Genomic DNA, 15,184 nt, shown 5'->3' with positions numbered 1-15,184 from the left:
ATTCTTTATTTGTGCAAACATGAAAAAAAGAAATTACCTCTACACGATTCCTATTGTCAAAAGCAATATGTAGGAAAGGATTAATTGGGTCGTGCTGGGGGGGATGGCTTTGTGTACTATGTGTTCAGATGATGAATTCTATATGGGAGATATGGATGTAGTCTGGATTTTTTTAATTGTCATTATTATGAAGCACAATATTTTGTAAAACATCATCTTATTGTTCAGTAAAGAGATGATTGTTGGGAGCTGACTCCTAGCAGCCAGCTCGAGCCATATACCCTGACAAGACACTTGTTTTCAACAGCTCACAACAGCTGAGCACACTCTGATAAACATCTTTGTTTAGTGTCCCCTGCTGCAAGGTACACGTGGTATCCATGGCTACAAGGCCTTCAGCTGTGTTCCCCTGCTTGTCCCCGAGGGCAAGGCACCTGATAAAACGTATAAATACCCAGGATTTCCTTTCAATAAAGAAGAGACTTGATCAGACTCTGTCAAGTCTCCATTCTTTGAGTCTCTCGCTCCCCCATCCTCACTCTCTCTCTTGCTAGACCCTGACCCGCTGACTGGAGCAGCAGAATGGGGTGTTACGGATGATCAGTCTATTAGCTGGATAGTAGAGAGAAGGCAAGACTTCTGCACCCGGAGAGCGAGAAAGAGAAGGACTAAGTGGGAGAGAAGAGATTCGCCATGAGATACTCGCCATGAGCAGGGGAGTCACAAAGAGGATGCTGTGAAGCAGAAGCATCCAGGAGGAGACTCAGATGGCAAGTACTAGAGCACATACTTGGGAAGTAACCTAGGCCATCATAGTTGGGGAAGAATAAATGAGGAACTGTCCTGCTAAAATGCTGAAGCTTAAAATAAATTTATTAGACCTCTATGTCCTTTATTTGGGAGCAGGAGAGTACATAGAAAAGCCCCAAATTACCTTTACAGGGTCAAATGGTTCAGCATGTAAGGTCACTGAAAACCAACCCTGACATCCCAAGTTCCATCCCTGGATTCATATGGTAGAAGAGAACTGAATCCTATTAACTGTCCTCTGACCTCCACACATGTAAGGTGCACACCCTCACAAATCTACACATACTCATACAAAACAAATAGATAAAAGTGTAATACATTTTTGAAAAAGGGTAGAGAATAAACTAGTACATTGTATCAATTGTCTGTTGAATATCAGACAACACTCAGTTGTTATAAATTTCACTACACTGGCAATGCCCCTGACTCAAGTGAAACATACTGTTCTAGGAAATGTTGGCTTAATAGTTTAAGAGTCAAATTATAAAAGGTTTTCATTGACCTGGGCCAAAATAAAAGAGTCTTGTAAAATCAAAAGGGATTCCAGTGGAGAACATGGCTTCATATTCCTTGATAGTAAAGCAAATTTTACCTCTCTAACATAATGTTTCAGGAAGCAAAAATGGCTCAGAGAAAATCCAGCTTTAGAGAGATTGCTCATAACCAGAACCTAACACTTAGATTTCTTATTAATGAACAAGTTTTCAGAACAGAATATTTTCATTTTTTTTAATAATAGCTTTTCAAAGATGACACAGGGGCCAGTTTCCTCATTTAATATCACAAATGATCTAACAGCTGTAATTTTACTAAGAGAAAATAACAATGAAAAGGCAGTTTCCTTTTAATAGATTTCAAAAACTCTGGTTCAAAGTTGCAAAAGAACATATTTACCATAGTGTAGAGAGTATCATTATAATTTCAGCAAGGGTCTAAAATTATACAAATGGGACATTCAATTGTTTATGACATTAAAACTCATGCATCTTTTCCCCCATTTATCATACTTTGTACATAGTTTATTGTTCTGCCTTGAAATATAGGAGAACATGTGACAAGCCAAGAGCAAACTGAAAACCTTGGACATTGAGAGGCAGTAAACAGTAAGAAAACAAAACATTTCTGCTCCTCATAAAAACCAGCAGACCAGGTGTCTATCTACATCTGCAACCTTATCACAGTAATACTATTGACCACAATAAGCTGTGCTATCACTGAAAAGAACAAAGAAAATCAGGAGAACTTCTACACTTCCTTGGAATTCAGATAAACAAACGTCTGTGTTGTTTTATAGTCACAGACATTGTTCTCGCCAGAAAGACAAAGACTTGCCCTGAATGTAATCAAGTAAAAGTTGCAATTAGAAAAACCAAATCGCAAATTTACAAACCCATCCATTTACAAAGCGATTTCATTCCACCATCCACGTAAGCCTAAGATCCAGTGCTCCAATGGCGTATAGTTTTTAAAAAACAAAGTAATTTCCTGTCCTACCTGTAACAAGAAAGCTGCATCTTCCTGCTCCGGCTTCATTTATGATGCTGCAGTTATAAACTCCGTAGTTTTCATTGGAAAGACTCTTTAGTGGGTACTCCGTATACTCCTGAGAGTCAAACTGGCCAGTCCGTAGTAATTTATTGCCCAAACGCCACTCATAGGTCAGCACTCGTATTGGATAGGCTCTCAGGACCCTACAGCTCATGGTCACGCTTCTGTCTTGTCCTTGACGGATTTCCAAGAATGCTGGTTCCACAGCTGGGGGATCTGGGAAAAGATAGGTTAAAAGAGAATGAGGCTTTTGAAATTGCAATCTCCTTGGCTCTTCAATCATGAGTGGGGTATTTTTAATAACATATGTTACAGGGAACAAGGATAAGAGGTGGGTGGAGAATATATTTAAACGGAGCCAGGAAATAAAAGTTCTCTCAGTGTAGACAATTAATAAGACTCATTGTTTTACAAAAAAAAAATTTACAGGCAAAATAACAACAAAACTGTGCAGCTGTACCTGGTGGTCTCTACTTCACAGTGCTTACAGGTTTGCAGAATTGATTACTAAGTCTGGAATTATGTGAGACCATGAAAGGTTGTTCGATCCCAATTTAGCTAAGGCTTGAAGCCGCGGAGACCCTGCACTTTACCGGGAGCCTGTCACTAGCCACAGCTCCCCATAGATATATGGTAATTAGTCATGTAAAGGCAATGCCCCAATTCCCTCCATAGGTAGAGGATGTAACCTGTGGTCATATAGGCTCAAGACAGATCTCCATTTTAATGAGGTACCTAAAGGCCTGGAGGGCGTACCCAATAAGATTTCCTTCCCAGACATTCCTCCTTGCAAAAGGTATTTACTCTCAAGACCACCCTGAGAAGTGGGATTTGGTTTTACACATCCACTTTCCACCTGACAATGTCTTTTTTTTTAATTGGATATTTTCTTTATTTACGTTACAAATGTTATACCCTTTCCAGGTTTCCCCTTCAAAAAACCCCTATCCTATCCCCCTACCCCTGCCTCTATGAGGGTGCCCCCCCACCCACATACCCCTGCCTTCCTGTCCTGGCATTCCCCTATACTGGGCATTAAATCTCCACAGGACCAAGGGCTGCTCCCACTGATGTTCAACAAGGCCATCTGCTGGTACAACCACTGTGGATATCAGCCTGGTGGTTCCTCAGATAATTAGACATAGTATTATCTGAGGACCCAGCTATATCACTCCTGGGCATATACCCAGAAGATGCTCCAGCATGTAATAAGGACACATGTTCCACTATGTTCATAGCAGCCATATTTATAATAGCCAGAAGCTGGAAAGAACCCAGACGTCCTTCAACAGAGGAATGGATACAGAAAATGTGATACATTTACACAATGAAGTACTACTCAGCTATAAAAAACAATGAATTCATGAAATTCTTAGGCAAATGGACGGAGCTTGAAAATAGCATCCTGAGGGAGGTAACCCAGTGACAATAAATGCGTTAGAACTGAGGACTGCCTTTTTTCATCAGGATCCACCATGAGGATCGCATGAGACCACAACGGAGAAGGTCTTCGCCTATAGAGCCACTGTCTAGTCTCCTATAGAAGGTCTCTCTGTGCTCTCAGTCACTACAGCCACCAAGCCTAAGCTCAAGCCTGCTGCCCCCTAGCAAGCCCAGAACTCCACCTGGGGGACCAGCCAGAGCCCCCCTTTTCTACCCCTAACCCTAGCCCTGGACTAGATCCCACCTGCCAGCCCTGACTCCGTTCAGAGCTGTTTCACAGCTTCTAGGACCGCCTGGATGTCCAAGAGCCTGAGAACCAGATGGCCCCAGCCTTGTCGAAGGCCTGGGGACCGCCAAACCAGCTCTGGCTGTCCTGTGCCCCATACTGGGCTTTCCTACCCCAGGAGCAGTGTCTCAGGGCTTCCTATGGCCCAACGCCGGCCCAGGACGGTGTGGGGTAAGCGCTGTCGAGTTCTTCAGTCCTGCTAAGCCCTGTGGCAGAGCAGACTCTGGACTCCTTAACCCTACAGAATTCTTTACATGTCATGCTGTTAATTAAATATTTTTGGTCTCTATTCTCATTATCAGTCTAATTGAATAACTGGGAATATATGATTCTTTCAACAAAGATTTTAAAGTCTGTCAAGTTCAGTTATATCTATTCAAATTTTTTCTTATGGGTCTTTCCGTAAAATTAGTAAGAAATTTTCCACATGCAAGAAAAATGCAACTTCCTTTTAATGTATTTCATGATACAACACCGGCAAGGCGTTTAAAGAAAGGTGAGACCTGTGCTATGTTTTATGTTTTTGTTTTTTTGTTTTTTTTTTTTTTTTAGGAAACACAGGATATGTAAGGTGTGTATGTCAGAAAGGAGGGCATCCCAGGCATGAGATAGTCCTAAATATTATCATCATTGAGGAAAAAAATCTGTAGTAGAAAAGAGGATGTGAACGAGAAAGGAAAATGAAAGTTGTGGGGGAAACAACCATGACAGCATTAATTTTAAAAAAAGAAAATGAACACCTGTCTATGAGGTAAATGAGGCAGGAAGTGATGCCTTAGATACTTTATGCAGTGTGGTGGACAGACATGTCAACTCTACAAATTGGAAGAAAAGAATGAGAATCTAGAGTGTGGCTGGCACGATGATCCTTTGGGCAAGCAAGTCACACTAGTAGGAAAGGGTTTCTCCTGCTATCCCCATCCCTTTGATTCTTACTTGGATGACTCATGTCAGATGAAAGCCCACATAGACTCGTCCCTCCAATCCTCCACATGTGTTAATGTTTCTGTAGGACAGGGTTTTGCTCTGTCACCCAGAGGAGAAGGAAGAAGGAACGCTCCCATGTGAGCGTGTAGTTTGATAGGTCAGATTGTGTCTGGTAGGACTGACTGGTTAACTGATTGATTACCTACTCATTTTAGTTGGGTTAACTTTGCCTAGTATTAACATCATCTAAAAGACTTAGGTAGTTTTACATTTTTGTCTTGTAACTTTATCTCCTTTTTGATTTACCTATTTCTCAACTGTATTATCAAATCACTGAAGAGGAAACTTAAGGGTTCTTCGGAAAGTGTGTTGAATGGTGTTTTGCTGGAGCAAACACATGAAGGGACAAGTCATTAAAGCGGACACAGGTGTGAAAGGCTAAGGCAGAAGGAACATTTGGCTGAAGCAGACACAGGGGAGAGGATGTTCTGCTGAAACAAGCATGTGAAAGGACACGTGATGAAGGATTCTTTGCTAATGACACACGTGTATTGGTCCACCTTACATTGCATAGCTGTGTTGCATTTGTCAGGATGTCATAGAGAGAAACACACCAAAATACTGGTGGTATGGTGCAGTTTGTTGCTGCTTCCACAGGCTTAGACTGATTGGATGTACATACTGAGGCAAGACATATGCTGAGGAAAAACCTGTGCTGAGGCAAGGCATGTGATGGACACATGTTTGTAGGGTATAAAAAGGACTCCACAGAGTGCCAGAAACAGAGCTTGGCTTGCTGGTACAGCTAACCGTGCAACACTTGTGGGTGTCATCTTCCTTGAGAAAGGCACAGCCTCAAAGACTTCTTCTGGTGTCTCTGTTGGTTCCTCCTGCTGACTTGATCCAAGGCTGAGGCCTGGCTGTCTCTGTTAGGTCTTGTCACCGCTGTTGCTAACCCTAATCTACCAAACTGGAATGACAGCGTATCCGTGAGGTGTTTTTGAGTGGATCAAGCTGCCACTGCCTGCTAAGCTATGAACTGAACTGCTTATTTCCAGACAACACAGATGGGAGTTGCTCCAAAGAACCTTTTTAAACAGGTCCATGTCCTCCATATCCTTTTTTTCCCACTACCTCTGGTGGGTAGTAGGCTACAAGGAAGGTTAAAGCGTTTAAGAACCATCATTGAAAATAGGATTTGAAAAAAATTAAAGGTACAAATCATGTACATTTTACATCTTGTAAGTTCGTGTTTGTCTTTTAATACTGTAAACTCTTGTTTATCACTGAGATTTAGTTTTTAAGAGTAGATTTTAATACTATTAATGTAGCTACTCATGCATTCATCCATTTATTTAATATTTGCATTTCACAGTTTCAGATTTTATTCTGAAGCATTCAGCACTCTTACATTTCACAGAAATCTCTACAGATACGGATGTTCCTGTCTTTTGTCATCTCCAGACTGTTTGGCAATTATCTGCACCCAGGTACTTAGCATCCCATTCATTTATGGTTGAATAAAATTGTTTGTTCTCATTTTGTATTTTTTTCTAGTTTTTTTTTTGATTGCCTTCTGTTTGATTGTTGGATTTATCTAATTATCCAACCCCTACCTTGCTGCCAGTTGGGATTTACCTACTTTTTCTAATATTTTGGTTCCATCATCATGGTATTTAAAAAAAGCTAACTCTGAAAGATTTTTTATTCTTTAACGCTCATCCTAACATATGTTACTGATTCAGGAATTTTAATTCTCCCTTGCTTTTAAAATTCTATTACACATCAGCTGTAACGTTAACATTTCTATCCTGAATTCATTAGCCCCACGTTCCTTAACACATTAAGGCCTGTGACCCATGATCACTTTCTGAATTTCTGTAGTCACCATTCTGAACTCCACATCCCATCTTTTCTTATCTCCCTGATACTGATAGGCAAAGACATATTTTCCTTATTAAAGTATTTCCAAGGAACACAGTTTTATAGGCTGGCAGTTCTTTTTTTTTTTTTTTTTTGTCAATACACAGTTCCACTGTCTTTGGATAGTCATGCACCGTATTGAAAATTTATTTCAAAGCCTTACATTTTGATCTACTTTTTCTTCTTCCTAGCGCCTTTCAAAAATCACTCTGTTTTTGATACCTATGGTTCCGTGTGGTGTTCACAGGTATGTGCTTCTTCTTTCTTGTAGGTTGTGCTTAGAGTTGCTCATTTACATTTGTCTGTCATCTATGATATTTTGGAACATTCTCGTCATCAGTTCTTCAGATAAACCTCTTCCCTTTAAATGCTTTCTTCATGGTCTTCAACATTTTAAAAATTCCCTTCCAAAGTCTTTCTGTTTCCTTGTTTTTCTGTGTGTTAATAAATTCTTCTGAGATAACAGTTTGTCGATTCTTTTTATAACTCTACTTAATCTGCTAAATGCATTCATGGTGTTTTAAATTCAATAATTCATATTTAATCTAAGAACTTTCTATGCAAGTTTTCTGCACAGCAGTCATGTCTGCTTACCCATTTCCATATTACCTTCTAGCATGTTCAGGTCTACCTTTAATGTTCTTAAAGTCATTGTTTCCTCCTGTTTGACAATGAAGAGCTCCAAGAGTATATTCATGCTGCTTTTTCTTTAGGGCTCATTGTGATTAGTAAGTATTGATTCTTTTTCTATACTTTGAAGCTTAAAATTGTGTTGATTTTTTTCTGCAGAGACAATTCATGTCCAGAAGCAAGTGCTGGCAGCAGCATTGCCATTGTACAAATGCTGCTCCTGCCTGAATGTCTAGCGCTGTCTTTTCTATTTTATTTTGTTTTTTTAAATTAAAAATGTATTCTTAAATTTCCAAAATTCTTTGGGAATTTTGTGTTTTGATTGCATGCAGTCAATCCTGCAATACTTCTCCTATATCTACCACCACCTTCTACCTAACCCACATGTGCAGTTATTTTGTTATTGTTTTTGTTGTTGTTGTTGCTGTTTATTTATTTTTTAACATCCATCAAGTCTAATGGTGTGGCCCATACATTCTTGGATGTGTAGTCTTCCACATTCTTAAAGAAAAAATCATTCTCCTTCTTCCTGTAACTATCAAATTCCCATGGCTCTTCTTCTAGGGGTGAGCTAAATACAGATGAAATAAGTATTTTTGATAAACCCTGACACCCAAAGAGATAGAGGCAGTAATTTAAAAAAATCTCACAACAACAAGCACAAAAATAAGCAAACAAAACTCCAGGGCTGGATAACTTCAGTGCAGAATTATCCCAGACCCTCAAAGGATAGCATACACCAAAATCTCTTAAAGTATTCTGTAAAATAGAATACAAAGGAACATTTCCTAAATATTTTATGAAGCCAGTATCACCCTGATGCCAAAGCCAAACAAAACCCTATCAGAAAATAAAATAATAATTTATTCTGACTAAAATAGGCCTTGTCTTTTCTCCCTCAGATGTTCTTTTGAGTCATTGTTCTTCTTTCGGTGGCTAGCTTTTTCGGTGGTAGCACCTTTCAGATTTTGCGACTTTAGAATTCCATGTCTGTGAACATTTATAGAGCTTGATATAATGACGTACATGACTTTTAATCTTGATATCACATTCACTTCTTAGTAAGAACTCCATGAAACGGATGTAAATACACCTTTTATTATTTAAAAAAAATGTAGCTGTAGAGGAGGATAGCTGGCTTGGTAGGTAAGAGATTGTTGGCATCAAGCATGAGGATCTGAGTTCAAATCTCTGGTACCAACACAAAGGCTTTGCTTGCCTCAAACTGCTTTTATGAGGCAGAGACAAGCAGATTCCACAAGCTAGCTGTTTGTCTAGTTATATGAAGTTAGTGAGCTTCAGTTTCAGTGAGAGTGTTTCAGGAAATAAGTGATGAAAGAAGACACCCAATTTTCTGCTCTGGACTGCACATGTATGCATCATTATATGTATCTACACATTCAGATGCATAAAACACACACACACACACACACACACACACACACACACCATCCATAGTTTGAGACAATCCTGAGGGTACACACCTAAAATCCCAGTAATCTAGAGTAAAGGTATGAAGCTCACTGAAATCTAGAAACTAGTCTTAACTACACAGTGAGACTATGTCTTAAATAAGCATACAATGAGCAAACAACAAAAACTACACAGTTAAATATTAAATATAATATGTAATAAATGTAATAAGAATAATTATATTGAAACTGGACTCAGTGTATATGTCATTTACTCCAAGAAATGTGTTCTAGAGATTGGTATGCCTATACTAGTTTAAGGGTCTAAGGGTCTGACCTGGTCTCAGTAATACAGATAGAGGTCTTTTGGGCTATTAGCCAACTCTGGTTCTGGATGTGAGAGTTTGGGGGAACACCTGGCTGTAAGAGTCATTTGGACTACTAGCCATTTCTGCTCCTAGTTGTAGTAGCTTGATATGACCTGGCCCAACAGATAATGTAGATAATACCAGACTATTAATCAGTTTTCTGGATGGAATAATGGATTTTTCATATTTTCAATTGGAAAGATAATCCTGTGTGCTTAACCTTTCTCGTGTTTCTGGAGATATGTGGGCACAAGGACCTTTGTACTATGCTCTCAACAGATACTTGAGTCTCTTTACTTATTTAAATGATAGATCATGAGAACATTTGACATAGTTGTTTTGGGGACTAAGTAAAAATATGTGAAATATACAAACACATTAATGCCAAAGAAACTAACCAGAAAATGTTACAATTTTGTATTTCTTCTACACTAAGCTAGAAAGGTCCTACAAATTTATTGATATTTATTTAAACAGAATTTCCCTACTCCCTTTAAGGCAAGAAAAGAACATATGACAGATGGTTTATTGGGGAAGCCTTATAATTTGAAGAATTAACTCTAATGTGGATTTGAAGAATTAACTCTAATTTGGACCTTTAATGTCTAAGTCATTAGTACTATTTACTGTTCCTGCATTGAAATTCTCCATGTGGTAACCATTCTCCTCCCTAAAGTGTTAAGTGACAAAAGGTAGCTCAACACATGTTCAATCTCCATCCCAGACTCCATTAAAGATTTAAGAATAGATTCCATTAATGTTTTGTGGGCCAAGTGGAACCATGTCACCAGACAGTAAAACTGGTAAGGCCAAGCAGATTAAGGAACCCTGGCAATCCTCATAATTGACAGCAGAAGGCATTTGAGTCTGCTCCAGACCAGACTCCTGTCCTGGAGCGTGTGACCATGACACCCCACTACGAGGAGCATGGCAGCTGATCATGTAGCATAGAGCCCAGAGCTCTCCATGCCAATGAAGTATCTAGATAGGCTGGCTCAAGGGTTTAGACAATACGTTTTCCTTCCATGACATTCCTTCCTTGAAAAGATATTTAATCTCTGGTCTACCCTGAGTAAATCATATGCATCTTTTCCATAGTTTGGACAAACAAGGACTGTCTCTCTCATCAAGACCCACCATGGGTAGAAGACTTCGTTTCTGATCTTTGCAGCCTAAGTCTCTCTAAGAAGACTCTTCTGCACTCTTGGCAGACCCACAACTAAAGGTAGCTCAACACATGTTCAATCTTCATTCCATACCCCATTAAAGATTTAAGAATAGGTTCCATTAATGTTACCAATATGTTAAAGATTGTCATAATTTTTTTTGTTTTTGTTTTGTTTTTTGAGACAGGGTTTCTCTGTGTATCCCTGGCTGTCCTGGAACTCACTATGTAGATCAGGCTGGCCTCGAACTCAGAAATCTGCCTGCCTCTGCCTCCCAAGTGCTGGGATTAAAGGCATGCACCACCACTGCCCGGCAATTCTTTTTTTGTCATAATTCTTTATTGGATTAAAAATGTATTTGTTTTTAGTTAAAAAAATATAGACTCTTATAGAGTTAAACAAAATCGCCTCATTTTGTTTTCATGCCCATTTTTATTTAAATGCTTTTATTATATAATATATATAAAATATGAAGTTTTCATGTTTTTTTTCATGCTGTACTTACACAGGAGGTGCCATGCTAATCTATGAATTGATTTCAAATTTAATGTATGTGTTGCCAAAGAGCGCACAAGATTTTCATGATTCTTTAAATATTTAAAATCAAAGTATACTTGGCTTACATCCCTTCCACTCATCTAAAATGGGTAATTATTGTCCAGCTGTCTTTTCAGGATTTTATTATTTATGCTATGTCAAAAGACGTTACAAACTAGTCTCTGATCCCTCTCTTAAGAAATAAATGTTAACAAAGACTTTTGCCTATGGTATTTGACATCCTCAGAAATTTGACAGCTTAGATGCATTTTACCATTTATCCTGATTTCCATTTCAAACAGTAGGTGAGACATCTTGAGCTAATAGGTAAATGAAGAAAAATATTCTAAGTTCAGAAATACTTCTTATGTACTATGCTTATTGCCATTAATATCTTCGTAGTTTTCAAAGGTTACATTTTTACCTTCAGACATACACACTCATTCCTTCGAATAGAGCAGTACACAAACTGACAGTTAATTGCAATTTGAAATTTATTACTAACATGTTTTCTTTACCCTACAAGCTTTGTCCCAGTGACTTTATGCTTCCTTTATGGTTTTCTGTTTCTCACTGTTGGTGTTGGTGTGATTGGGGCAATTTCTATTTATGGCCCTTTTGTGTGAAAGAATTAAACCATAATGAATTGGTATCTGTTTTTCAAAATAACGAATCATAAACTGCAAAGGGGAGAAAGTATTCTGAAATCAAATTGCTTTGATTGACTCTTCATCCTGCTGCTTTTAGATGAGTAACACTTCTTAACTCTTCTGTCCTTTAAGCTTTTCTAAAAAAAAAAAAAAAAAGTCTTACTGCCATAAGGGTATAATCTCTATGAATATCATAATGCCTAGGGCTGAGTCAATACTCAATAGCAGCAAATATAGTTTACTTTAACAGTATTTAAAATGATGTTGAGGTAGGCACTTTATCCTGTCTGGATGTACCTTTTCTACTTTGAGAATCATTTTTGTTCAACTGAGAAATGCCCATAGTGGCTCATTTACTTATCTTATATAACCCTACTTTTGGCCTTGCATATACTTACATGGATTTTACATAGTATTTAATCTCTGACTTCATTAGTATTAAATATTTTGTAATAAATATCCAAAAGAACTGTTTACGTCACGAAAAAGTGGTTCTCTTCAGTTAACCCTAACGTTTAAGCACCTGCAGGTGCTTTCATGTTTGCTGACTTCTTACTGTACATTTCATCATGACTGCTGAGGCTGAGCCTTCCACTAGGTACTGAAAGGAGTGAAAAGCAGAGCTCATTAATATCTAGTATGGAAAAGGTGAGCCTTTCATCAAGAGAGTTTCCATAGCAGATTTCCATTGGATCATAATGAGCCAACTCCAGTCTCACATCCACTAGCTTTCTGAGATAAAACCATCCCGAAATCCAAATGTTTCTGAGAGCCTTTTAAATAGAAGTAATGGTTGATGCAATTTGGGTATGCTGTCCAATTCAGTCTATTAGACTTTATAAAATCCTACTGTACTTGAAAAAATTTGAAGCAAACTACCAGATGTCTTTATAAGCCATTAATAAGATACCCTGGGTGCTTTAGGTGAGGAAAATGACACTTACATTTAGAGATGGTCTCAAAAAGTCATAGTCTGGAATAATATATCAGATAGAGGGATCCTTAAAGTAGCCATTCATAAAAATAAGTATGTGTTTTAGGATATTTCCCTGCTAGATAAAGTTAATTATTCTATTGCTTTAAATGAACTTTTAATATGAAAAATAATCATTTGCTAACATTTTAAATGTTACAAATATGACTGGAGAGTGACTACATAGTCACATAACTTGTTTGTGTTGTACTCCAATATTGTCAACCTTCCCTGTATTTTAACATTCACTTCAATGGTCCTGTCTTCGGTCTTACAAGGTCTTCCAACTTCTAGGGCTCCAAAATGTCACAATCTCACAAAATCCTCGGCCCTACAAGTTTCTGTTTGGTTCTACAGGGTCTTGATGATTCAATATGCTGGCTAATTTCCCTCATAAATTTTCTAGTAAATTATTTTATTTCCAAATCTCGTTTGGTTCATCACCTACACTGGACATTACTCATGTCTTTTGTCTTTTGTCATTTTACCCCACTAAAAACTAAAACTCCATTCTTTGTATTTAATAATACATATAACATTTATATGGAGCCTGTACATAAACAAATGAGTATACATTTAATTTCAATTAAGCAGTATTTAATTTAAAAATAGATCCTTAGATGAATGTCATATAAATCTACTCAGCCTTTTGAAAACAGATTTGTAGATAACATCATTTACATTAATTTGGTAGACAAAGAAGTTCTAAGAAATACAGGTGTTTCCCCCTACCCCCACCCTTGGTGCCTTCAAGTCTTTAGAAATCAAGGGAAATGTTGGGAAAGCATCAAAGTCGTTACTAAAAAATTTTTTTGATGGTATTATAATGCCAAATCTTGGGCCAAAGTGTCTCAGCTGTTATATTCAGCTCAGTGACCAGGAGTAACAGAAAACCGACTATATGTCCCAGATACAAGAGGAAGTAGACACCAAGATTTCTTTTTTCTTCTTTTCTCCTTTTGCTCATAGCTTACGCTCACAGGCATTCTCCAAAGTATTTTCTATTTAGCAATACTGTTTTATTTTCTTTGAAGATGAAGGCATTTTGTATTTATTTATAAAACTTCTCACAGGAAGCAATATAAACAAAACAAAAAAACCAAAACAAAGAATATAAACCAAATAATTTAACTTTCAGCATCAATATAATTATGTCAAAACATGGTTACCATATACTGGTAATGTGCTCTTTTCCCTATTCTAAGATAAAAACTGAGTAGTAAATTTTTTCCTCAGGAACTGCTCACACATAAGAGATGATTAATTATGCTGCAAAACGGATTATTTGTTATAATAAATGAAAAACATCTACCAGAGGTGCTAACTAACATTCAAAGCAAGCATGATGCTGAATGGATTTATATGAAAGGGAAAATAATTGGTAGCAATTTAGATAGCAGTATGTCCAGCTGAGAGTTGCTAGACTCTAAATAATCTAAACCATCAACAAACGCAACAAAGACGGAGGACACTTTCACTAAATCCTATAAGAGCAAGGACTAGAAAAGAAATCACTGTTTGGTGTGGAATAAACCCTTTTCCATTGAGTGAAAGTGATGCTGGAGGTTCAGCCTTTGAGATCCACTGGAGACATGGGAGATGCTGGTTCACAGCCTCCAAGAACACAGAGATGCTGCCAACAGTCATAGGTTTCCTAACAGAAGCACAAAATCTCGCTTAAAGAATGGCTTGGAGGCAAGACAACATTTTTCACGTCCAAACAGTTTCACTGTTTTGGTAATGATATATTTACTTTCATTGACAAGATTTGTAATTTAGGTCTATTCTTAGACTTTCCATATGTAAAATGTATTTGACTGTATGTATAAACATAGACGTCAGTGTTCAACATTAAACATTATTTTGTAAAAATACATGCATCTCAAATTTGGAAAACGTTTGAACATACCTGATTTGAAGATTTTTATTTTATTTAAAATGCATCACATGTATGTATGCTAACAGATAAATATATATTCATACCACAGAGAACTGTGTGTTTATTATGCATTAAGAAAGTATTAGATTCTGAACTATACCTATATTTATATCTGTCTATATCTATATATTCTGAAAGGTCTAACTAAAGAAAAGTATTGAACTTAGAAATTTGGTTAGACAGGAATATATATGCTTACAAAATTTTAACACTACTATAAGTAAGTCAGTGTTATAGGCCATGTAGGAAATGGTATTCCCACTTCCTCACAGGACTGACGGTCTAGCACTGGAAGCCAAAGCATGATTACAAGAGCATGGAAACACTAAAACTGAGACATTTAATGGAATTTCAGAGAAGTAAAGTGGAGGTGGGAATGGGCATAACTGAGTACTCCTGCTATGATTTATTAGAATAGAATATTAGTGTCGGGTGGGGGGAACACACTTTCTTATGACCTGGCTGAATGAATAAAAAAACCAAACAAACTAACAAACAAAAACAAACAAACAAAATAAATAAAAAGGAAAGTCCATGACTGCTCTTAGGAATAGTGGAGGAGAAGCTTTCTT

The 15,184-nt window shown here is 37.5% G+C and overlaps 1 protein-coding gene across 1 annotated transcript in view; it reads right to left on the bottom strand.

The window, feature by feature from the left end:
• Mdga2 (MAM domain containing glycosylphosphatidylinositol anchor 2) overlaps positions 1-15,184 on the bottom strand; it is a 732,366-nt gene that overhangs the window by 98,754 nt on the left and 618,428 nt on the right. Inside the window, exon 9 of the mRNA XM_028782361.1 lies at positions 2,305-2,574. Coding sequence (XP_028638194.1) covers positions 2,305-2,574 — 270 coding nt within the window. The remainder of the gene's footprint in view (positions 1-2,304; positions 2,575-15,184) is intronic.

The sequence above is a fragment of the Grammomys surdaster genome, unplaced genomic scaffold (assembly GCF_004785775.1).
Source record: "Grammomys surdaster isolate TR1022 unplaced genomic scaffold, NIH_TR_1.0 98, whole genome shotgun sequence".
In the NCBI taxonomy this organism is placed as follows: domain Eukaryota; kingdom Metazoa; phylum Chordata; class Mammalia; order Rodentia; family Muridae; genus Grammomys; species Grammomys surdaster.
This window is presented reverse-complemented; position numbering and strand designations above follow the sequence as displayed.